This window comes from Pelophylax lessonae, assembly GCF_965119305.1.
Source record: "Pelophylax lessonae genome assembly, chromosome: 4".
Taxonomy (NCBI): Eukaryota; Metazoa; Chordata; class Amphibia; order Anura; family Ranidae; genus Pelophylax; species Pelophylax lessonae.
Window position 1 is genome coordinate 59144512 of NC_138771.1, and position 26327 is coordinate 59170838.

The 26327-nt window shown below is 43.7% G+C and overlaps 1 protein-coding gene across 2 annotated transcripts in view; it reads left to right on the forward strand.

Annotated features, from left to right (window-relative positions):
- Positions 1 to 22345, forward strand: part of TTLL13 (tubulin tyrosine ligase like 13) — a 92886-nt gene extending 70541 nt beyond the window's left edge. For both annotated transcript variants that reach the window (XM_082253224.1, XM_082253223.1), the window contains exons 13-16: positions 2976 to 3188; positions 9786 to 10128; positions 19050 to 19290; positions 22141 to 22345. In XM_082253224.1, the coding sequence (XP_082109350.1) occupies positions 2976 to 3188; positions 9786 to 10128; positions 19050 to 19290; positions 22141 to 22153 (810 nt within the window). In that variant the 3' untranslated portion in view covers positions 22154 to 22345. The remainder of the gene's footprint in view (positions 1 to 2975; positions 3189 to 9785; positions 10129 to 19049; positions 19291 to 22140) is intronic.
- Positions 22346 to 26327: the final 3982 nt, after the last annotated feature.

Below are 26327 nucleotides of genomic sequence, written 5' to 3' on the forward strand. Positions count from 1 at the left end.
TCATTCAAGGTGTGCGACATTTGGCTCCTCCCAGAAAGGAGCCTTTACCTCCATGGGACTTGAACTTGGTCCTGTCCGCATTGCAGCGTGCTCCCTTTGAAAATATCAGGGAGATATAGTTGCCTCTGCTGTCGAAGAAGGTTGCTTTTCTTGTGGCGATCACTTCGGCTCACAGAGTGTCGGAGCTGGCGGCGTTGTCTTGCCGCTCCCCTTACTTGATAATTCACAGGGATAAGGTGGTTTTGCGACCCCCCCCCCCCATCCTTCCTTCCCAAGGTGATCTCTGATTATCACCTTAATGAGGACATTGTCCTGCCTTCGCTTTGTACGAAGCCTAAACATCCAAAGGAGATTGCCTTGCATTCTTTGGATGTTGTCAGGGCGATCAGGGTTTACCTGTCGTCTACGGAGTCCTTTCGGAAGACGGATTCCCTCTTTGTCCTTCCTGAGGGACCTCGGAAGGGCATGGCTGCGTCCGCAGCGACTATTGCCAAATGGATCAGACAGACCATTGAACAGGCTTACGCCTTGAAGGAACGGGTTCCGCCCTTCCCTGTTAAGGCGCACTCTACCAGGTCTTTGAGTACTTCCTGGGCCTATTGGCATCGGGCCTCGGTGGCCCAGGTGTGCAAGGCGGCGACTTGGTCGTCAGTGCACACTTTTTTCAAGTTCTACAAAGTAGACGTTCTGGCATCAGCTGATGCTTCTTTTGGCCGCAAATTTCTCAGTGCGGCTGTGCCATGATGGACCCTTGATTTTTTCTCTGGGTCCCTGGCTGTTGGCATTTGCTTTCCTGGGCTGTTGCTCCTGTTGAGCATTGTTTTTTTGCTGTTGCCCAGTTGGCTCTTACAGTGCATGTAAGTTTCCTTTCTCTGATGTGGGTACTGCGTTGCCTTTTCTACGGTTGCGTCTCTCACCCCTCATGTCTATACTGCTTTGGGACATCCCAATTGTGATGACTTAGAGGAGGCGGCGACTGTCGGAGGACGTAAGAGAAAATTGAATTTTTGTAAAATCTTACCTGTAAAATTCCTTTCTCTGAGTCCTCCGACAGTCGCCGCCCCCGCCCCTCTTTTTTGGGGTTCTTATTACCTACTGCTATGCTACCAAACTGAGTTGGGAGTGGTGATGCAGGGGGGGGTATTGACCAGATGGGACAGCCCCCGTGGGTGTGTATATGCTAATGCCTTTTGTCTTTTGACTAAGTCTATATGCCTAGCTATTCCTACGGATAGGTGGACAATACCCAATTGTGATGACTTAGAGGAGGCGGCGACTGTCGGAGGACTCAGAGAAAGGAATTTTACAGGTAAGATTTTACAAAAATTCCGTTTTTTTTGTACTTAAGTATTGCAAGTAGTTTTTTAAAAAATTTTGCTACTCAAGTACTGAAAGTAAAAGTACCAGTAGTTTTGAAAAAAAAATTGTTACTTAAGTACTGAAAATAAAAGTACAAGTACTGTGTTATGTAGTTTTTTAAAGAAAGAAGTCAAAAGTTTGAACATCATATGGTTTTTTATTATTTCAAATGCAGCTTTTATTTATACATACAGTAGCTTTTATTTTCGTATGCGCTGATAATACACATGTTTTGAGCTTCATGAAACCTGCCATCTACTGTTCTGGCAGTGGTAATTTTTATAATTGTAACGAGTAACTACGCAGCACAAAAAAAAAATATCGGAGTAGAAGTATTGAAATCATTGAAAAAATGTAGTGAAGTAAAAGTGGAAGTAGGAGAAAAAAATTATACTCTAGGAAAGTACAGATACAGATACTTAAGTACAGTAGTGAAGTAGTTCTTCTTAGTTACTATACATCTCTGGATGCACTGGGTCTGAGGGAGTCTCCCCACTGTATCCAATGAGGGAGCTTGTTGGACAGTGTAGGAAACTTAGCCAGTAGTACACCCAGGGTTTATGGCAATAAATCCAGAGGGAGCATGTGACAGGGCGTCTTTTGGCGGGAGCAAAGTCCCAGGAGGAGGTGGACGGCTGTCTCTCCTCCTGCAGGTGTGAGGAAGGTGGTTCAGGCAGTCGGCCTAGTGAACCAGGTGTGGAGCTGAGCTGCAGAGGATCCAGAGTGCTGACAACTGGAGCTGCTGGCAGAATCATCTTGGGGAAAAACAGTATCGTGAGTACCAGGAGATTTGCCTAAGGGTCTGCCTATGAGAGGGGACCACTCCTGAGAAGTCAGGGGATCAAGGAGCTAGCTCACACAAGGAGTGTATCAGTAAAGGGGGTGCCATGTAGTTGATCCTGAAGAATAGGAACAAAAGGGGGTGCCAGGAAGGGCCCTGAAGTTGTTCTGCAGTACAGTACAGTTTACCTCAGGATACAGTTTACCTCAGAAAGCTCATTTAAATATACTTCACAGCTAAGGGCAAAGTGAAACAGCGGCCTAGCCATGACTAGCGTTACTCAGCGTTGCTCAGCATTTTCAGGTCGTCCCAGCCTATTGTGCATAGTGTGTAAAGTTGGAGTATCCCACTCATTCCTTTCTCTTATCCAAGTTCCAAATAAAAACACAAAAACCAAAGCTGCCAGACTGTTTCCTGACTAAGCTAAAATACTTGGGAAAATGTCAAACTGTCATGTTGCTAATGGTAACCCAGGGGAACCCGCAACCAGCAGCTCCCAAGGGAGTAGTGCTACATATGCACATACTAGGGCCAATTTAGACATGAGCCAATTAACCTACCAGCATGTATTTTCTGTACTTGCTAGAAAATGTTCTTAGTCTGAAAAAATAATAACTAATGAATCCACCATTTCTAAGGTCTGGTAAGCTGCAATGTATTGCATTTTAATATTTAGGCTCAGATACACTTTCAGGACCAGCGCTATTTTAGCTTTACGTGATGCATGGATATTATGTTTCATAAAGTTTTATTCTGTAAAATATCCATCAGAATTTTTATCATGTTCATGATACTGTACAAGTTCTGTGTGTGACTATTGACTTTCTTTGCCTAGACCCAGGAGATGAAGATCGACTCCATGAAACCAGTGGATATTAATGAACGAGAGGAGATGGAGAGGCTTCAGGGTCTTCAGCAGAGAGAGAAGCTTATCAGAAACCTTGGTATAGTGGATGCGCTGTATAGCCTGTTCGGCACTATGGAGCCAAAAACCCATGACCTCAAGCCACTTGACTACAGTCTCCTAGATGCTCAAACAAGAAATCAAGTATGAAATAAGTACCTATGACGTAAGAATGCAATGGGCTCCTCACAAAATGACTCCAAAAAAATTATTTACAACGTAAGACCCATAGCTCAGTGTCACAGACAGCTGTTATTTAGTGATGGTTCTATTATGTCACCTACATATCGATTCTGGTTTCTGTTGGGTGAGGACCTTACAAATGTGATTTAACATAAAAAAAAAAAAAAAGTTAAATGATGGCTTTGGTTTTCATAGTGTGGTGAGCTCTGGTATACATACACTATATTATCAAAAGTATTGGAACGCCTGCCTTTTCACACACATGAACTTTAATGGCATCCCAGTCTTAGTCTGTAGGGTTCAATATTGAGTTGGCCCACCCTTTGCAGCTATAACGGCTTCAACTCTTCTGGGAAGGCTGTCCACAAGGTTTTAGGAGTGTGTCTATGGGAATGTTTGACCATTCTTCCAGAAGCTCATTTGTGAGGTCAGGCACTGATGTTCGACAAGCGAGCCTGGCTCGCAGTCTCCGCTTTAATCCATCCCAAAGGTGGTCCATCGGGTTGAGATCAGGACTCTGTGCAGGCCAGTCAAGTTCCTCCACCCCAAACTCGCTCATCCATGTCTTTATGGATCTTGCTTTGTGCACTGGGGGCTTCGTTCTTAGGTAAGTATTTCATAATGTGCTAGTATGCAATGCATACTAGCACATTATGCTATTGTCCTGCAGGTTTTTTTTTTTACATAGGGGATACAACCACTTTAAGGTCATGCCACAGCATCTCAATCTGATTTTGAGCCATTCAGAGGTGGACTTGCTGGTGTATTTCGGATCATTATCCTGCTGCATAACCCAAGTGCGCTTGAGCTTGAGTTCACAAACTGGTGGCCAGACATTCTACTTCAGGATTTTCTGGTAAAGCACAGAATTCATGGTTCTAGCAATTCGTCCAGGTCCTGAAGCTACAAAGCAGCTTCAGACCATCACACTACCACCACAATGTTTGACTGTTGATATGATTTTCTTTTTAACCACTTGCCTACTGTGCACTTAAACACCCTTCCCATCCAGGCCAATTTTCAGCTTTCAGCGCTGTCACACTTTGACTGACAATTGCGCGGTCATGCTACACTGTACCCATTTGAAATTTTTATCATTTTTTTCACACAAATAGAGCTTTCTTTTGGTGGTATTTAATCATCTCTGGGTTTTTTATTTTTTACAAAAAAAAAAGAATAAAGACAGAAAATTTTGAAAAAAAAAAAAAAGTTTCTTATTTTCTGTGAGTAAATTTTGAAAATAAATTTTTCTCCTTCACTGACGGGCGCTGATGAGGCGGCACTGATAGGCTGCACTGATGGGCACTGATGAGGCGGCACTTATGGGCACTGATGAGGTGGCACTTATGGGCACTGATGAGGAGGTACTAATATGCCGCAATGATGAGCACTGATAGGCGGCACTGATAGGTGGCACTGATAGGTGGCACTGATAGGGGGCACTGATAGGCGGCACTGATGAGCACTGATAGGCGGCACTGATGAGCACTGATAGGTGGCACTGCTGGGCACTGAGAGGTGGCACTGCTGGGCACTGAGAGATGGCACTGCTGGGCACTGAGAGGCGGCACTGGCGGGCGGCACTGCTGGGCACTGAGAGGCGGCACTGATGGGCACTGGCGGATGGCACTGATGGACACTGACGGGTGGCACTGATGGGCAGCACTGATGAGCACTGATGGGCAGCACCATCAGTGCCCACACTCAGTGCCCATAGTGCTGCCAGTCAGTGCTTATCAGTGCCTAGATGAGCAGGCACTGATGGGCACTGACTGGCAGCACTATGGGTACTGATTGTGGGCATTGATGGGGACACTGATGGCGGGCACTGTGGGCACTGATGGGGGGGCACTGTGTATGTTTTTTACCTTGTAGTAATCAGGGCACTGGTGATCAGTGCCCTGATTACATGTCTCTTTGTCCCTGGCGCTGTGCAGCTCTCCCTCCTTCCTCACACTGCAGGCTCCGTGTGAGGAAGGAGCGCCGGCGATGAGAGATGATCTCATATGTTTACATATGAGATCATCTCTCATTGGATGATCCGATCACGTGGTGAATGGCCGCTGTGATTGGCCATTCACCACGATCTGTGATCGGCCGTGTCCAAGGGACACGGCCGACACAGATTCTCCCCGCTGCGCGCTCGCGGGAGCGCGCGGGGGGCGTGTCACTGGGAGGCCGTTTAAAAACGGCCTCCCGAAAATTCGAGTCCGCGCTGCAGCCGTATATAGGCTGTAGCGCGGATGGCAAGTAGTTAAAAAATGCTGTGTTAGTTTTACGCCTTCAAAAAAGTTCAAATTTTGTCTTATCAGCCTACAGAATATTTGCCCCAAAGTCTTGGGGAAATCAAGATGTTTTTTTAGCAAACGTCAGTTGAGCCTTTGTGTTCTTTTTGGTCAGCATTGGCTTTTGCCTTGGAACTTTCCCATGGATGCCATTTGTGCCCAGTCTCTTTCTTATTGTTGAATCCTGAACACTGACCTTAACTGAAGCAAGTGAGGCCCGCAGTTCTTTAGATGTTGTTCTGGGTTCTTTTATGACTTCCTGCAAAAGTTGTTGTTGTGCTCCTTGGAGCCATTTTTGTAGGCCGGCCACTCCTGGGAAGGTAAACCACTGTTCCAAGTGGTTTGCTGGAGTCCCAAAGCCTTAGAAATTACTTTGTAACCCTTTCCCATCTGTTCTTGAATTTCTTCAGATCCCGGCATGATGTGTTGCTTTTTGAGATCTTTTAGCATGCTTCACTTTGTCAGAAAGCTTCTATTTAAGTGATTTCTTGATTCAACAGGTCTGGCAAAAATCAGGCCTGGGTGTGGCAAAATGAAATGTAACTCCGCTTTACAAAAAATGTAGTTAATCACAGTATATTCAGGATTTAGCAAGGTGGGATGGGGGTAGGGCAATTTCTTTTTTTACATAGGGCCAGCAGGTTTAGACAGCTATTTTCCCTTAACCACTTCCCCTCTGGCCCAATTCTGACACTTAGCTCCTGCATGTAAAAGTCTACTTTTTATTTTAAACAGAAAATTACTTAGAACCACCAAATAATAAATATATATAGCAGAGAACCTTTAAAATGAAATGATGGGTGTTGCAATTTTTTGTGTCAAACGTTATTTGTGCAGTGTTTTAAAAAAAAAAAACACTTTCATGAATTAAAAAAGAGAAAACACTAAAAGTTAGCCCAATTTTTTGTGTAATATGAAAGATGATATTACGCCGAGTAAATATATAAATTCCGTCTGCCCGTAGGATGGCGCAAACTACGGTGCTTAAAGCGGAGTTCCACCTAAAACAAAAAAAATTACATAAAAATACCCCCGGGACAGTCAGGGCTAGTGCATTCCACAATGTATAGCCTCTGATCTGTCCCGGGTTGCACTTACCTTTTAGAAGAAAAACTTCCCTGGAAAATGTCTTGTCCAGCACTGCCATCTCAGGTGTGGGCAGCTAAAGCCAGCGCGATCCTCTTCTGCGTCCTCTTCCGTCCTCTTCGGTCCCATGATGCACTGCACCGGCCCCGCCGTCACTTCCGGGTCTGCAGCGTCATCCCTGCACAGCTTCTGGGCATGCCCAGAAGCTGTTTAGCAAGGTATGACGCGCCTGCATCGGAACTGACGTCGGGGCCGGTGCAGGCGCATTGAATCCTGGGAGCGATGACGTTCAGCTCCCAGGAATCATTGCAAGGAAATGACGGCCGTGACCGCAGAGGGAGGAAGAGGAAGTAAGGTAAGTATATTTTCTTCTAAAACAAGGTAAGTGAAAAAAAAAAAATTACGATTATTCATTTGTTTTTCTGGTGACCCGGAGCAAGAAGATAGACCGAAGTTCAATTTTAGGGTGGAACTCCACTTTAAAGCGTTTTAAATGCCTGTACAGGTTACCAGTTTAGAGTTGCAGAGCAGGTATGGTGCTAGAATTATTGCTCTCGCTCTGGCATTCCCAATAATACCTCACATGTGTGGGAGGATCATCGTTTCCATATGCATGCAGGAATAACGTATTCGTTGGCATTTGCGTGTAAGCACGGTGGGACTGGGGCGCCTTTTTCCATTTTTTTTTTTCATACAAAATTTAACACTTTTTTTTGGATTTACTTTATTGCTATCACAAGGGATGGACAGCATCCCTTCTGACAGCACAGACTGGGACAGGTCCTCAATATGGAGAGATCTGAGGTATATTAAACCTTAAATCTCTCCTCTAGCCTCCCATACAACCAATCAGACACAGATCGGTCTGATTGGCTGCTTTCCTGGCCGCTGGGGGCCAGGTAAGCAAAGAGGCGGAACCGAAAGTGAATAACTACTCGTTACTCCCGGTTTCCGGGGGTTACAGAGAGAGGAACGACGTCAGTTCCTTTCTCTGTTCAGGGCAGCAATAGCCCCATCGGCCCTTGGCTCCGCGTTGGGAAGGAAGAGCCTGGGAAAGGTGGCGGGGGCGGCTGTGGGAGGGGGGGTTGGACCCCGTTCCGCCACCCTCAAGAGTATAAGTTGCTAATTAGCCACTTGAGTCACTTCACTTCTGCCTGAAAGTGAATCGCCGACTGAAAAATATATATACCGGGATGATGCCTATAGACACAGGCATCATTCCAATATAGCCACTGAAACCAGAGGATGTCCATGGATGTCCTCCCGGCGGGAAGTGGTTAATAAATGAAATCATCATTCAAAAACTGCATTTTGTATTTACTATGGTTATCTTTGCGTAATATTAAAGTTATTTGATTATCTAAATCATTTAAGTGTGACAAATATCCACAAAAAAAATCATGAAGGAGGCAAATGTTTTTTCACAGCATTGTATATTGGCCAAACTTGTACTGTCTATCAGCCATACTGTCAGAACTGGAGCTTGCCAAATATTTTTTTGAGAATGTTTCTGGGGTAGGATTTGGGAGAGGAGGAAATTGGAGGTGAAAAAAAGGATGGTTGGGAGGAAAGAAAAAAAAAGGGCAGGGTTTGGGGGGGTATGGCGGCCATAGAGGAAGGCAGCTGGGGTAGGGATCATGAGCTTGCAGAATCCAGAAGGGAATGTTTTCTCCTCAACAAAAGTGGAGTTACCCTAATAGTTAATTGATGTATATGTTTATGATGATAAGGGCATTAAAGGAAAAATACAGCCAAAGCTGGGGGACAGATGCAGCATCGGGCCGATAATGCATCCACCTAGGTAAGTATGAATCTAAAAAAATAAGCCTATACATCTCTTTATCTGATCATAGGTCTGCCTCACTGACACTTCTGCTTCTGTGTTGCAACCAAGAATGAGTTCTGTGTTAAGCCCCATACACACGTAGCGATTGTCGGCCCTAAATATTTTCGGCCACCGACCGATCTGCCGATTGTCGGCTTGTTAGTATGATGATTCCGACAACCGACTGCGACTTTTCGGCCGAACAGAATCTGTCGTGCAAGCATTAAAATTTTTGTTGGCCAACACCAGAACGGCCGATTGTTCGCCAGTCAGTACAGATTTCGGCCGACAAACAGCAGATGAGCAAGACTGGGCATGCTCAGAGAAGAAAAAACACACGGAAAGTTAACCATCACATGACATCACTTCTGCAGTCGGCTGTTGTTGGCCGACAAAATTCGTGTGCAGTCTTTAGCACTTTTCAACCGACAGGACAGCACCGGACAAAAGACGACCGATTGTTCGGCCGACATTCGGTACGTGTGTATGGGGCTTTAGCAATAGACACTGATTGGCTGCCTCTGTCTGCAGTCAATAGAGGTAAGTGTCAATGAGTCAGAGGCCAATCAGAAACCGAGGGACCACACATCAAGGGACTGGTAAGTATTTAATGTAATTGGATTTAAGTCTTTTTTTTCTTTTTTTTATCAAAGGAGATGCAGCAAGCCTCAAATTATTATTTGATTTTAGATCCTTTTTAAATTTAAAAAGAGGTTAGAGATTTATAAAAATATGAATGAAAGTTTAATTATGGTTCCATAGCTTTTGACTCAAAGTGCTCTGTATTTAAAAAAGTAACACCTGGCAGGATAAGAAGATAAAATTGGAGTCCTCCATGATAATTAGTCTGTTTTCGCCTCACATCTCAATATTTTGAGTCACACAAAATCGCATGACAATGGAAATCGCATTGCTTTCAATGGTGCCTGTTCATGTCAATGCAGCTCAGTGCACCGCGATTTTGGAAAAAGGTCCTGTGCTACTTTAGTGCAATTCCAGCATGATTCTGGCCCCATTAAATATGCAAACTACACATCCAAGTGGCATCTACGTTTCATCACATAAACGCATTGAAAGTCGGATCAAAATCTGATTGCAGCAGTGTGAATATAGCCTAAATGTCAACTGGAAACCAATTATCTGCTATGGACAAACCTTTTCTCCCTATTGTAGAATAATTTCCATTAGCTCCCTTCTTTTATTAGGCTTTATTATTATTATTAATATTATTATTACAATTACATCAACTTGACAAGTGTTTTGGTCAGTGGTTTCAACATCTGGACAACTAGTTCTTAGACATAGTGAATGCAGTACTTGCTATTAATTTTAATACAATCTGTAAACTTTTTTTTCTTGCAGACTCAAGGCCTGATAATGTGTCAGGATACAGAAGGAAACATGTCCTATGTCCCGGTTTCCTGCCTGGGAGGTGCAATCACAGAGACTGTAACTCGAGCGAGTGCCACATCCAACCATATTAACTTTGGGCTTCCAGGACATTTTCCCAATTTTCTTGGTATAGGGGCACCACCTCCAACACATTATGCATCAAGGAGATATGCACATCCGAAAACTTTAACCTGGAATGGATTTCAATCAATACGAGCAACAGCGACTGTTAACGAACTTAACTCTTTTGCCAAACCATTGAAAAGTGGGGGCCATAATAGACTAACAAGTGCCAAAGCAAAGATAGAGCAAAGTAAGTATTTAAATAATGACCAAGCGCTGCCCAAATACATGTAATTCATGCTAATAAATACATATACTGTATTAATTAATTTAAAGCACCTAAAGTGGTTCTAAAGGCAGAAGGTTTTTTTACCTTAAAGTGGAGTTCCACCCATTTTTAATAAATTGGATTACATAGATGTATGTAATCCCCTTTAAAACGACTTTTACCAATGGAAAGTTTTTTTTTTGCTAGTAAATACCTTATTTTCTGCTTTATTTATCGTCTTCTCACTTCCGGGTCCGGTCGGGGATTACGTCATTCGGCGATTCGCAGTGTGTGCTGGGATGTATCTCAGGGCATGAAATCTCGCATTATTACACAGGAGATGAGCTGTACTGTGTGTTCTGCCCCGCCTCCGCCCCGCCTCCTCTCAGTGAGCTGTGCTGTATGTATTGTATTGAGGCCGTGCTCCACCCTGCCTCCGCCCGCCTCCTCTCAGTGAGCTCAGTGAGGATATAATGCTTTCAGCCTATTAGATGAGCACCTTAAAGACCACAACATACAGGGGTATACAATGTACGGTTAGCAGCAAACACACACACACATCATAGGTTGAACTGGATGGACTGATGTCTTTTTTCAACCTCACTAACTATGTAACTATGTAAAAAGTTATCGTGTCTACTGACTACGAGAAAGATTTGTCATTTTTATTGTGGTTTTTTTTTTTATTTTACTAGTAATGGCGCGATCTGCAATTTTTTGCGTGACTGCGACATTGCGGCAGACAGATCGGACCCCTGACTGACATTTTTGGGGGGATCAGTGACATTACTACAGTAATCAGTGCAAAAAATATGCACTGTTACTGTAATAATGACACTGGCAGGGAAGGGGTTAACACAGTAAGTGATCAAGGGGTTAAATGTGTACCTAGGGGCGTGTTTCTAACTGTATGGGGGCATGGCTTGTGAAATGATCACAAAGACCTGTGATCCTACATAGAAGGATCACAGGGGCTCTGTGATTATTCCAGAGAGAACGATCAGCTGTGTTTACAACAGCTGACCATTCTTCTCTCTCAGCGGGGAGAGATCGCGGGTGTCAGGCGGCAATCAGAGCCGCCTGCCCCGTGCATCGGAGTCCCTGCTGACGAGTGGGGGCGGGAGCGCGCCGCCGGCCGCGCGCTCGCCCCCTAGCTTCAGGCGCGCGACCGACGTATACCTATGTCGGTTTGCGCAGGAGGGCCGCCCTGCTGCAGTATAACTGCGGCGGGCGGTCGGGAAGTGGTTAAAGTAAAAGTCCACCCTAACACGAAAATTCCTGCATCTATAGACCTCAACCTATCTAGTCCTGTAAAGAAGAAATCGGTATACTTACCTTTTTTGAAGCCGATCCGACCCAATTCCACACTGAGTTGTCAGTCGCGGCTTCGCTGTTGAGGTGGTTGCTGAGGACACATCCGACAACGGAAGCCTCATAGTAATTCTATGTGTGACTTCACTCCCCATTCATTTCACAGCTGTCGGCTCTGTCCTCTGCAGAGCTTCCGTTACTGGAGACAGGGTCGGATCGGCTTCCAAAAAAGGTATGTACTAATTTCTTCTTCTTCACAGGGCTAGATAGGTTAGTGTTAGGCCACCCTTTAAAGTAAAATCCTTGCATCTATAGACCTCCACGATTAAACACTTTAATGCATTCTCTGTATTAAGGTAAAAAATCTTCTGCAAGCAGCTTCCTCCTTTTATTTACCTAAGCAAGATCTTGACCAGTTGCGGCTGGTGTATATGGGGCGCAGGGGCGCCGCCCCCCCTATCCATGCGTCCGGCCCCCTAATCTGCATGCGGGGCACCGGACGCATGTAGTTCAATGGAGCTTTTTTTTAACCATGTGATTAGAGCCAGAGGCTCTCACAGGCTTAAAAAAAAAAAGGGTGGGCTCGGGGCGCAGAGCAGTGCGCCCCGAGCCCACCCAGTTGTGTGACAATTGCGAATGAAAATTGGCTATTGTCACATGGATCCTCCTCCTGGCCAATCAGGAAGCGGGTTTTGAGACCCGTTTCCCGATTGGCCGAAAGGAGAAGCCATGCCATTGGGCATGGAGGAGGAGATGCAGAAGACAGGGGGAAGAAGCCGAAGCTGCCACCGCCTGCTGCTGCATCCAGGCAGGGTGAGTGAGGGGGGGGTCCTGTCCTGTCTCTCCGTGGTCTAGGGGGGAGGGGGGTACGGTGTGCGGCCTGGTGTGGTCCGTGGGGGGGGGGGGCTATGGTGCGGTCCATCTGCCACCCCCTCTGGCCCATCCATGGAGCACCAGCCACCACTGATCTTGACCTAGCGATGTGCACAAGAACAGCCTCTCTCTATCCTTATTGGCTCAGTGACAGCCAGTGAGGTCACCAGTGAGGAAGGGGCAGCATCCACAAGTACCCCCATAGCAAGCGGCTTGCTATGGTGAGTACTTGGTGGGGGGAGGGGCCAGGAGCACCGATGGGGGACCTAAGAAGAGGAAGACTGGGGCTGCTCTGTGCAAAACCATTGCACAGAGCAGGTAAACAATAAACAAATTTCGTCCAGTTAATCTGGAGCTATTTGAAATTTGAACAGTGTATGTGTGGCCAACTAAAGTTTTCTTTCCTTTGAGCTTAAGTACAAACTACAGGCACCCCCTTGCTTTGGTTTACTGTGCTGCAATATCTTCTTTGGTGAATACTTGCATGGAGAGTTTCAGATCTACAGGAATGTCATGAGTGCAATGTTATTGCAACAGTGGTGCTAATCAGGAATTATAGTAAGCAGAAGCTCTCAATAAGCACTTATTTCAGCAGGCCAGCTGGAATGGACAATGTCATTTTCTATAGGACAGAGTCCTGTAACAATCTGATCTGCAACTCAGGTTTCACTTAAAATTCAGATAACGTGTAACTTACTTTACCAGCATGGTTCATTTTCATTGCCCTTGTATATGTATGTGAATTCTAAATTTTAACCCCATTACAACTGCCCAAAACACATGTGATGGCAAAAGGGTGGTCTTTAAGCTCTCATGCCGCACTCTCATGCACTTTAGCGTTGCTGGGTGCCTTATGTTTATTTGTTGAGAATGGGCTCACTGTGTACTCTCGGCACAAAGACCGAGCTGCCACAAACAGCTCTCAGTCCAAGTTAGAGATTGGTAGTTGCTGGACTGGCTTCCAATCATGTGGCCACTGTGACAAATATTTTTACACTTGCTTGTGACATCACTAGTTTGCAGAAAGTACTAATTACTAAAATCACTTCTCTTCAGAAAACTGGCAGCTTAAGTGTAGTAAGTAACAAAGCAAAAAACCTTCAAGATGCCATGCTTTGACTACTGCAGAGGCTGAAGTTGAACTTGCTCAGCATTTTGAAATAATAAAACTAAAAGCCCTCCCTAAAAGCAGACATCACAAGGTGTCTGCTATTATATTTAATAGGGTCCATTCACGCAGTAAAATCTTGTGCGGGCAATTGTCAGTTGAAGGCCCGGGATAAGGCGGTGCAATCCATTTTTTCAGTTTAAGCATTTTCTATAAATCCCATTTTGCTGAACTGCGGTTTGTAGAAACAGACGAGCCACAGCCTTCAGGTGCTATTACTAGGTGTCTAGTGCGTCCCTATATCTTTAAGGAGGGGTGGGCTCCCTCCAGGTATATCTGCCCTTAATCTATCCATTATTATATATGTGCTCCAACTCAGGAGACTCTTAAAATTATAGAGTTAGGATTGCAGTACACTGGGGTGCCATAAGGTGGCTGCTGCAGCTTATGCATGTATTTGCAAATGTGCGCAAATGAAACGCCTTAGTTCTACTGTGAACTGTGAGACAGGGTGAATTCAGTTTGTTGCAGGCTGGCCAGTAAGTGAGCTGGTAAGGAATTTTGATTTGTTGTTTTTTGACATGCGTCGCCCTTCCATGTGCTCCTTGCTGTAAAGGCCACTTATAGGTTGAGGTGATTGCCATTTGTTTATACCATTTTTTTTTCCACTGACAGTACCAACACTGCAGATGTTTTTTACTTCCAGTGACCCGAATGACACAGGGGCATTTTCCCCTTCAAATAACACAACTTGTAAGGGTTAGTACCCCTTTTAGAAAGATCCCACCCTGGTTGTAATTTGTGGGTGGAGACTGCACCCCTTTGTATTCTTGTGTGGGAGGAAAATGTATGGGAACAGGGAACCCCTGAGCTATGTTATGTAGGTTTTTAACCTGATGAGAAGACAGTCGTCCTAGGCCTGGGTCCAGAAAGAGAGAGATTCAAGGTGTGGACTTGTAGTAAGGGAAATCACTTTGGAGAAGATGCAAAAATAGCTGGAGTTCAAGTTCTGTGTTCTGTTTACTTTGTACTGGAGATGTGAATTATTGAAGTGGAGAAGCTGCTATTCGAAGGTTGAAGCTATAGTAGTAATACAATCATTAAAGAGCCGTTGGTGTGGACATTATTTAGGAAGATGGGCCTCAGGCCAGAAGTGTGTAAGTACAACAAGGCCGAATTCCTCCCTTTACAGGTGTGTGAGTACACACCTTGGCCAGCTTGGCGGGAGCTGCAGGCAAATCAGGGCTGCAAACAAACTGACACAGGGACATTATTTCCTCACACCGACTCAGTGGCATTTTTTCCTTTACCACTGTTAGCTCCATATTTTTATGTGAAACAACATACCACTGTTAGCTCCATATTTTTATGTGAAACAACATGCACACCAGAAAATGTGCAGCTATTACCACTATTTGCACATGTGCCTAAACTGTTGTATCATGTTTTGGGTTTTGCTATTTTCCCAATCTCAGGCCTACTGATTTCCAAAAGGTTCATAGAATGATGAACACAGCATAACTTGGAGACAATCTTCCTCTCTCTGTTCAAAAATCCTGAACTGCTTCCTTCTGTACAAACTCTCAGTCCTTTGTAGGTTAATAGCAAAAGTTCATTAGAATAAGGAAAGTAGCACAAACTTGAGGTAACTGTTTGCAAGAGTGTATCCCCTCCCTTTGTGGATCTGGTCCCAGCTCCACTACTCAGCAGGTCCTACCAAGGATGAAGCACACCACTGTCCCTCCAGAAAGTTGACTACATATGGCAGACTTTTCCCTTGTAGTGTCCCAGTGTGTGCTGATGTACTCACTGTCCTCTTCTTGCTCCCACATTGGTTAGTCCTGCAAACTCCTTGAAAGTATGGTCTACAACTTACTGAGCAACCATCTGACTGGGAACAAACTTCTTGATCCCCTTTAGTCTGAATTTCACCCTCAACACTCCATGGAATCTGCTTTCTTTAAACTCGCAAACAACCTACTAACAGCTAAAACCAATGGACACTATTCTGTTCTACTTCTCCTGGACCTCTCTGCTGCCTTCGACACAGGGGACCACCCCCTCCTCCTAAAGACTCCACTCCTTTGGTCTCCGTAACTGTACTCTTCACTGGTTCTCATCCTACCTACCCCACTGCACCTTCAGTCTCACTTACAACTCTACTTCCTCCTCTCCTCTTCCTCTCTCCGTTGGGGTCCCCCAAGGTTCTGTTTTTGGACCTCTCCTTTCTCAATCTACATCTCCTCCCTGGGTCAGTTGATTGCCTCCCATGGCTTTCAATATCATCTCACACGACACACAAATCTGTCTCTCTACCCCTCAGCTCACTCCATCTGTCTCCTCACGCTAACAGACATATCAGCCTTGACGTCACATCACTTCCTCAAACTCAACCTATCTAAAACCAAGCTCATGATATTTCCTCCCCCGGGTACCTCTTCCCCTGATTTCTCTGTCAAAATCAATGGCTCAACTATCAATCCGTTCCCCCACGCCAAGGTCCTAGGTGTTATCCTGAACTCTGAACTATCATCTGGGCCCTACATCCAATCGCTGTTCAAAGCTTGCCGCCTTAAACTTCGCAACATCTCCAAGAAATGCCCCTTCCTAACCAATGTCACCACAAAACTTGTAATCCACTCCCTGATCATCTCTCGCCTCGACTACTGCAACTCACTCCTCATTGTTGTTCAGTCGTTTAGTCGTGTCCGACTCTTCGTGGCCTCATGAACCATAGCACGCCAGGCTTTTTTGTCTTCTAATGCCTCCCGGAGCTAGCTTAACTTCATGCTCATTGTTTCAATGATGCTTTCTATCCATCATGTTTCCGTCATCCTCTTCTCCTTTTTCCTTCCAGCAAGTATCAGGGTCTTTTCCAATGAGTCCTCTCTTAGCATTAGGTGGTTAAAGTGTTCAAGTTTCAGCTTCATGATCTGTCCTTCCAGTGAATATTCAGGGTTAATTTCCTTCAGGATTGATTAGTTTGATCTTCTTGCCATCCAAGGGACTTTCACGAGTCTTCTTCAACACCATAGTTCAAAAGCATCATCTCAGCGTTCAGCTTTCCTTATGGTCCAACTTTCACAGCCATTGGTTACTACTGAATATACTATAGCTTTGACTATACTGCACTTTGTGGGTAGGGTAATGTCTCTGCTTTTTATAATGTTGTCTAAGTTTGCCATTGCTTTCCTCCCAGGAAGCAAGCGTCTCTTAATTTCATGGCTACCGTCTGTCATGATCTTGGAGACTAGGAAGATAAAATCTGACACTGTTTCAATTTCTTCTCCTTCTATTTGCTAAGGAGTGATGGGACCAGTTGCCATGATCTTAGTTTTCTTAATGTTCAATTTTAGGCCATCTCCTGCGCTCTCCTCTTTCACCTTGATTAAGAGACTCTTTAGTTCTTCACTTTCTGCCATTAGTGTGGTATCGTCTGCATATCTCAGGATGTTGATATTTCTCCCTGCGATCTTAATTCCGGCTTGTGATTCATCGATCCAGGCATTTTGCATGATGTACTTTGCATATAGGTTAAATAAGTAGGGTGAAAATATACATCCTTGCTGCACTCCTTTCTTAATTCTGAACAAGTCAGTTGTTCCATGTCCTGTTCTAACTGTTGCTTGACTTGCATACAGGTTTTTCAGAAGACTCCTCATTAGCTTACCTTTAAATAGGCTATCCCTACTTCAGTCCATCATGAACACTGTGGCCAGGCTCATCCACCTTACAAACCTCTCAGCGTCTGCTACTCCTCTCTGCCAATCCTTCAATTGGCTGCCACTCAGCCAACTAATTCAATTCAAGATACTAACAACAACTTACAAAGCCATCCACAACCTGGCCCCTAGCTACATCACGAACCTCGTCTCAAAATACCAACCAAATCATTCTCTTTGCTCCTTCCAAGACCTCCTGCTCTCCAGCTCCCTTGTCCCCCCATCCCATGCTCACCTCCAGGACTTCTCCTGAACCTCTCCCATCCTTTGGAATGCTCCACCCCAATCTGTCTGACTATCTCCTACTTTGTCCACTTTCAGACGATCCCTGAAAACTAAAATCTTCAGAAAAGTCTATCTGGCCTCCACCCAACAACTGTACATTTATTTTTTCCATCAGCACATCCCCCACAGTTATTATCTCTTGCATCACTTGACCCTCCCTCTAAGATTGTGTAAGCTGTAATGAGCAGGGCCCTCTGATTCCTACTGAATTAAAGTGTATTATATTTGTACTGTCTACCCTCAAGTTGTAAAGCGCTGCGTAAACTGTTGGTGCTATATAAATCTTGTATAATAATATTAATAATTGGTGATCCCAATCACACCGCACTGCAGAAGGGATCATTCCTGAGCCAGCCCAAGCCTTCGGACTGTGGGGGGGCCCCCCTAGTCCTAGAGGGCTCCTCAAGGCCACTGACAGACTCCTCAGCACTCCATCTCCATCTTCCACCTGCCAGCATGACTCATCCATACTTAAGGGCTGGCTCAACTACCCTGCCAGGCCCACATGCCTGGGATTTGGCAACACTCCCTTCAGAATGCAGACCCACCCTCCTGGTCTCCGCCCACTAACCTCTAGAAGTTTCTCCAAACTTCCAGACACAGGGGGAGGAACCAGAGACTTGCCTGTTTGGGTCACCCAGCCTAAACACAAATAAACCCTGACCCAGATTCCATGATTCATGCTTAACCATGAGCCAAACTATGTTTTGCCAATTCTCACACTAGTACAGTGATGGCGAACCCTGGCACCCCAGAGGTTTTGGAACTACATTTCCCATGATGCTCAAATACACAGCAGAGTGCATGACCATCATGGGAAATGTAGTTTCAAAACATCTGGGGTGCCAAGGTTCGCCATCACTGCACTAGTAGCATACTAGAGGGTGCTACAACCACATAGGTGTTTAGAGGAGGAAAAAAAAAACCTGTTTAAAGAGGAGCATTTAGACTGAAAAAACACATGAACGTGAGCATTTATGCTTGTTTGCACATGAATACATTCCAATGGTCAGAATAAAAGAACATTCTGGCAAATAGAATGCTTTAATGCCAAACACAAAACATGGCTTATACTGCATTTTTCCAGCTGCTTTTGCACTATGCATCCTTCTGAGTACAGCGTGCATGAGGCCTTATATAGCAGGGCTCCAATGTCATTAATCCGTAACGATAGGGGCATTTATTAGTGCAATTGTATATCAAAGCTTCTGGTCTGTGAAGATCACTTTCAACTGGTTTTATTCTGTAGTGTTGAAGACCTTTTATAGGCTATCCATGAAAACAAAAAAAGATCTGGTTTATTTGGAGAGCATTTATATGTTATGTTATATGTGAATAATATCCTAGCCTGTATATGATAGTATTCATTTATATAATATTCAATGAGACTCTCTCTGATTCTTTAGCTATACTGTATGTGTGTGTAAATGAATATGTCTGTAAATATGAGGGGTCTTTCTGCACTTTTTTATATTAGAGTTAAAAAAAAAAATGGAAACTTTTTGAAGAACCCTTGTATTCATATGCCTGTATTCCCATTTGTACAAACTGTGGTAAGAATATGTAAAAAGAAAAAAAAAAGTTAACTTTTTTTTTTTTTTCAGAAAGTTTACTCAACAAGAAACCAACACGCTTTAATGGAACCATTTCTGGCTCACTAAATAACTTACCCTCTACTGGGAGAGGCACCACTGCACAATCGCCTGGCTGCACTCTGCCCGCTGTTGAGGGAGCTTCGTTTGGTGAGCGCCCATTAACAATTTCATCATGTTCTGCTCCAATTGCACAGCGACAAGACCAGTCAAGGCAACAGCCTACGGGGATCTTCAACCTGAACATCAATTGGTAACAAACTTTTATGCTAAACTTTATGTAAACGGTAGAATTTTTTAAGAGAGCAATCTGAATGCATTCAATTTAAAGTGACGCTAAACTCTTTTTTTTGTTTTTTATTTATTCATGTATGTATTCTAAACTCAAAAAAAGTCCTTTTTGATTGTCCTCAGTCTCCCCCAAATTTTCACAATTTTTTTTTTTTTGCTGCCGAGAAATGATTTCCTATTAGAGGGTGACTCTGTTCATTCTCCATGGTCCCACTGTACATAGAAACATAGCCACCCTCTCTTACTCACTACTGAGATTAACTAGGGACTATGGAATTTATAGCGTGCATAGAACAGCGCACATGACCACAAGTAATGTGCACTGCTCACTGCAAACAAATGGAAATGAGGGAGAAAAAGAAGAGATTTGGGAGCTCACAGAGGATGTTACAAGGAGGCAGAAAAACAAAGTAATGCCCCGTACACACGTACCGATCGTCGGCCGAACGATCGGCCGTCTTTTGTCCGAGGGCTGTCGTGTCTGTTGAAAAGTGCAAAAGACTGCACACGAATTTTGTCGGCCAACAACAGCCGACTGCAGAAGTGATGTCATGTGATGGTTAACTTTCCCTGTGTTTTTTCTTTTCTGAGCATGCCCAGTCTTGCAAATCTGCTGTCTGTCGGCCGAAATCTGTACTGACTGGCGAACAATCGGCCGTTCTGGTGTCGGCATACAAAAATTGTAATGCTTGCACGACAGATTCTGTTCGGCCGAAAGTGCGCTGTCGGAAGCATCATACTAACAAACTTACAATCGGCCGATCGGTCGTCGGCCGAATCTTTTCGGCCGACAATCTGCACGTGTGTACGGGGCATTAGAAACAATTTAAAGTAATTGTAAAGTCTCAGATTTTTAAAATAAAAATAACAAACGTGTAAGAGCCGGTTCACATAGGCGCGACCCGACTTGCCAGGGCGACCTGTGAAGTCGCGGTGCGCAGCTCGCACCGCGACCTCGGAGCGGCATGCACGGACTTCATATCATTGAAGTCAATGCAGGTCGCTCCAGGTCGCCCCAAAGTAGCTCAGGACCCTTTTTCTAAGTCGGAGCGACTTGTGTCGCTCCTATTAGAACGGGTCCTGTGCTAATCTATGGCAGGCGACTTGTCAGGCGACCAGGTCGCCTGACAAGTCGCCCCAGTGTAAACCGGCTCTTATACTTACATCCTCTGTGCGGTTGGTTTTGCACAGAGCAGCCCGGATCCTCCTCTTCTCAGGTCCCTCTTCGGCTCTCCTGGCCCCTCCCTCCCTTTGAGTGCCCCCACAGCAAGCAGCTTGCTATGGGGACACCAGAGTCACAGCTCCATTTATCCATTCAGACACGGAGCTGTGGTTCCTCCCCGCCCCCTCTCTCTCCTCATTGGCTAACTGACTTTGATAGCTGCGAAAGCCAATGGCATCGCTGCTGTGTCTTATCCAATGAGGAGGGGGGTCCCAGATGGCTGAGACCGTTGTGGACATAGTTGGATTGAGAGGGAGCTCAGGTAAGCATTCGGGGAGGGGGGGAGGCTATGGGGAGATGCTGCACACAGAAGGTTTTTTATCTAAATTCATAGATTGCATTAGGATAAAAAAAAAAACCTTCTGACTGTACAATCCCTTTTATTGACTTTTTCTGACATTTGTGGCTTACAAGGTAAAATCAGTATTTTTTGCTAGAAAATTACTTAGCATCCCCAAACATGTTATATATATATATATATATATATATATATATATATAATTTTTTTTTTTTTTTAGCAGAGACCCTAGAGAATTAAATGGTGGTCGTTGCAATAGTTTGTCACATTGTCTTTGCGCAGCAGTCTTTCAAACGCAAATTGTGGGGAAAAAATACACTTTAATGAATTAAAAAAACTAAACAAAAAATGTAGCCCTATTTTTTTTTATATAATAAGAATGATGATGTTAGGCCGAGAATCGTGATCATTATTCTAAATATATATATATATATTTATTTAGAATAATGATCACGATTCTCGGCCTAACATCATCATTCTTATTATATAAAAAAAAATAGGAAAATAGGGCTAAATTTTTTGTTTAGTTTTTTTTAATTCATTAAAGTATATATATATATATATATATTAGCAGAGACAATAGATATATTTATATGGTGGTCGTTGCAATATTTTATCACAATGTATTTGTGCAGCAGTTTTTCAAATGCAATTTTTGGGGAAAAGATACACTTCAATGAATTAAAAAAAACGAAACGAAAAAGTTAACCCCATTTTTTTGTACAATGTGAAAGATGATGTTACGCCAAGAATCGTGATCTTTATTCTAAGCAAAAAAAATAGTGATTCTTATTTTATCCAGAATCGTGTAACTTTAATAGACATTTTTGATATATATATATATATATATTTTTTTTCAAAAGAAGCTTTATAACCACTTTAAAATCTTTGCAGGGTTTTAATTGCTATCTGATTCACAGGTGAGATTTCCCCTTACATTCTGTCCTTGAAACTCCTCTGGGACAGACCGCAATAAAAAAAAACAATCAGAGGTTCTAACCCCTTTTCACTTTCCTGCTGTGTCCTCATAAAAAGACGAAAAAGGGTTTGGCTTCTGCTTAATATTATAATATTCCACCAATGTAGAAATGTATTAATGTCAACTTTTTTATTGTTAATAAATAGGATATTTTTATTTATCATTAGTACAATTTAAATTGTATTCAATAATTAGTGGGGAAATAAATATGTACTTAAAGCGCACATAATCTGTATGTGTTCATGCATTCAGCATATACATAGTACCTGTCACTCTACATATTTACCAACCTTCTACATTTGCTATATTTTAGGCGATGGACATGAAGATGTGCCAAAAGTTTGAAGACAAACGCGAAGTCTGTTTCTTGCTTTCCATTGGAATAAAAAGGATATGAACTTCAGACAATACAAGAATACCATAAAGGATATAGAAACAAATAAAACTATGTTTCATTGATAGTGCCAGAAATCTTTGATCTGGGAAGGATTTATAATTAGCAGCACGACACATTGATCTCACAGCTAAGTAGTAAATGTTCATCTCACTTGCACCATCTTGCATCTCTTTTGCAGGATCTCTTGAAGGTGTTGTCCACTTGGGGGATGGTTAAATTAGGAAAACCCCTTTTGCCCTAAGCAGTGTCCAGCGGGTTCATTTCTCAGCCCCCCTGCTTGTCTGCTGACTGAACCTGATGGGATATGCCCCTAGCCCAACGCTGGAAACCTCTCAGGAATTAATGGGGTTCCTATGTTTTCACTTAGGGGTGTATCTAAAAACAATGTGCAGAGCTATTTGTCCTGCAAAACTGCAGGTACATTCATGTAAATGCCAGCAAATTTGACTGTTACTAGGTTATTTTCTCTCCTGGTAGCATGTTCTTCAACCATAATAACATGAATCAGGAAAATGCTGCATTATGGCCACTTGATGGAGCTAATGATCATCGTTAGTAAATAAGTATTTATTTACTATGATAATGGGCTCCATCTAGTGTCCACAATGCAGTATTTTCCTGATTCATGCTATTTGTTTGAATAAAGAACTTCCAACCTAAAGAGAAAATAGCCTAGTAACAGTCAATTTCGCTGGAATTCACACAGAACAAATGCTGTTTTGCGTGACAAGTATTTCAGCAAATTTTTTTATAAATGCACTATATTACCAAAAGTATTGGGACGCCTGCCTTTACACATGCACATGAACTTTAATGGCATCCCAGTCTTAATCTGTAGGGTTCCATATTAAGTTGGCCCACCCTTTGCAGCTATAATAGCTTCAACTCTTCTGGGAAGGCTGTCCACACGGTTCAGGAGTGTGTCTATGGGAATGTTTGACCATTCTTCCAGAAGCACATTTGTGAGGTCAGGCACTGATGTTGGACAAGAAGGCCTGGCTCTCAGTCTCCCATCTAATTCATCCTAAAGGTATTCTATCCGGTTAAAGCGGAGTTCCACCCTGGGAAAGTTTTTTTTAATAAAAATACCCCCGGGACAATCAGGGCTAGTGCATTCCACAATGGCTAGCCTCTGATCTGTCCCGGGTTGCACTTACCTTTTAGAAGAAATACTTACCTTGAAAATGTATTGTCCAGCGCTGCCATCTCAGGTGTGGGCAGCTTGAAGACAGCGCGATCCTCTTCTGTGTCCTCTTCCATCTTCTTCGGTCCCACGATGCACTGCACCAGCCCCGCCGTCACTTCCGGTGCCGCAACGTCATCCCTGCACAGCTTCTGGGCATGCCCAGAAGCTGTTTAGCAAGGTATGACGGCGCCTGCACCGGAACTGACGTCGGGGGCCGGTGCAGGCGCATTGATTCCTGGGAGCGATGAAGTTCAGCTCCCAGGAATCATTGCAAGCCAGGAAGTGACGAATCGCCGTGGCCGCCGAGGGGAGGAAGAGGAAGTTAGGTGAGTATATTTTCTTCTAAACAAAATTGCGATTATCCATTTGTTTTTCAGGTGACCTGGAGCAAGAAGATGGAGGTAAGTATAATTTTAGGGTGGAACTCCGCTTTAAGGTCAGGACTCTGTGCAGGCCAGTCAAGTTCCTCCACCCCAAACTTACTCATCTATGTCTTTATGGATCTTGCTTTGTGCACTGGTCCAAATCATTTGGTGGAGGGGGGATTATAGTATGGGGTTGTTTTTCAGGGGTTGGGCTTGGCCCTTTAGTTCCAGTGAAGGGAACACTTAAGGCGTCAGCAGGCCAGTCAAGTTCCTCCACCCCAAATTCGGTCATCCATGTCTTTATGGACCTTGCTTTGTGCACTGGTGTGCAGTCATGTTAGAACAGGAAGGGTCCATCCCCAAACTGTTCCCACAAAGTGTCCAAAATGTCTTGGTATGCTGACGCCTTAAGGGTTCCCTTCACTGGAACTAAGGGCCAACCCCTGAAAAACAACCCCACACCATAATCCCCCCTCCACCAAATGATTTGAACCAGTGTACAAAGCAAGGTCCATAAAGACATGAATGAGCGAGTTTGGGGTGGAGAAACTTGATTGGCCTGCACATAGTCCTGACCTCAACCCAATAGAACACCTTTGGGATAAATTCGAGCGGAGACTGCGAGCCAGGCCTTCTCATCCAACATCAGTGCCTGCACTCACAAATGAGCTTCTGGAAGAATGGTCAAACATTCCCATAGACACACTCCTAAACCTTGTGGACAGCCTTCCCAGAAGAGTTGAAGCTGTTACAGCTGTAAAGGGTGGGCCAACTCAATATTGAACCCTACGGACTAAGACTGGGATGCCGTTAAAGTTCATGTGTGTGTTTGTCTTTTTGCTGATGACACAAAGATATGTAACAGGGTTGATGTTCTTGGAGGGAAATGCCAAATGGAAAAGGATTTAGGAAAACTAGAAGAATGGTCAGAACTCTGGCAACTGAAATTTAATGTGGATAAGTGCAAGATAATGCACCTGGGGCGTAAAAACCCAAGGGCAGAATATAGAATATTTGACACAGTCCTGACCTCAGTATCTGAGGAAAGGGATTTAGGAGTAATTATTTCAGAAGACTTAAAGGTGGGAAGACAATGTAATAGAGCAGCACGAAATGCCAGCAGAATGCTTGGATGTATAGGGAGAGGTATAAGCAGTAGAAAGAGAGAAGTGCTTATGCCGCTGTACAGAACACTGGTGAGACCTCACTTGGAGTATTGTGCGCAGTACTGGAGGCCATATCTCCAGAAGGATATAGATACTCTAGAGAGAGTTCAGAGAAGAGCTACTAAACTAGTACATGGATTGCAGGAAAAAACTTACCAGGAAAGGTTAAAGGACCTTAACATGTATAGCTTGGAAGAAAGAAGAGACAGAGGGGATATGATAGAAACTTTTAAATACATAAAGGGAATCAACTTGGTAAAGGAGGAGAGCATATTTAAAAGAAGAAAAACTACCACAAGAGGACACAGTTTTAAATTAGAGGGGCAAAGGTTTAAAAGTAATATGAGGAAGTATTACTTTACTGAGAGAGTAGTGGATGCATGGAATAACCTTCCTGCAGAAGTGGTAGCTGCAAATACAGTGAAGGAGTTTAAGCATGCATGGGATAGGCATAAGGCTATCCTTCATATAAGATAGGGCCAGGGACTATTCATAGGATTCAGATATATTGGGCAGACTAGATGGGCCAAATGGTTCTTATCTGCCGACACATTCTATGTTTCTATGTTTCTATGTAAAGGCAGGTGTCCCAATACTTTTGGTAATATAGTGTATATTTTAAAGTATAGAAGAGCTCTAAAGCTCCTACTGCAAAAGTAAAATAAAGAAATTGCACTCTGATAATTCACAGAAGTATTATTACTTTCTCTGTATTTCTAAGCGATAGCCAATTTTTATGACACTGTGAATCCTTTATTAGGACATTATCTACAAAGAATATCCTGAAATAAATACCCTACCATTTTTTAATTAATAAAGGAAAGTTAATATTACAGCCTGAATGACAGTCTGATTTATGTTTATGTTGTATTATTTGGTTATTGATTTACATATGCAAGTCCAAACTTGTTCATTGCTAGGATCACGGTGCTTCCTACGTGCCTGGGTTCTCTCCTGCCGTTCATTGTATTCTGGGTGTTTGGTTTGAAGGGGAAGTTTATACAAATACCATTGTGGTTTCCAAGACAGACATTTCCATACTGGTCTGGATGTGTTGACAAGAGGTAAAAATCACATGCTGCACATGTTTAATAAGAAAACGATCTGGCGCCAAAAACAATCAATGGCTTAAGGAATGCTATAATGTGTAGTTGCTGCTAATTAACTGCAGGGGTGCGCAGCATAAAGTGAATCAACAAACTATAAAATCTACCCTTTAGGCCCCTTTCACACAGGCGGACCATTCAGATCCGCCTGTCAGTGTTTTTGGCGGATCTGAACGGTCCCCCCATGCATCCCTATGGGGCATCGAATGTCAGCAGAGACATGTCAGCTGACATCCGACCCGATCCATCAAATCTGGATGGATGGAAACCCTATTTTCCA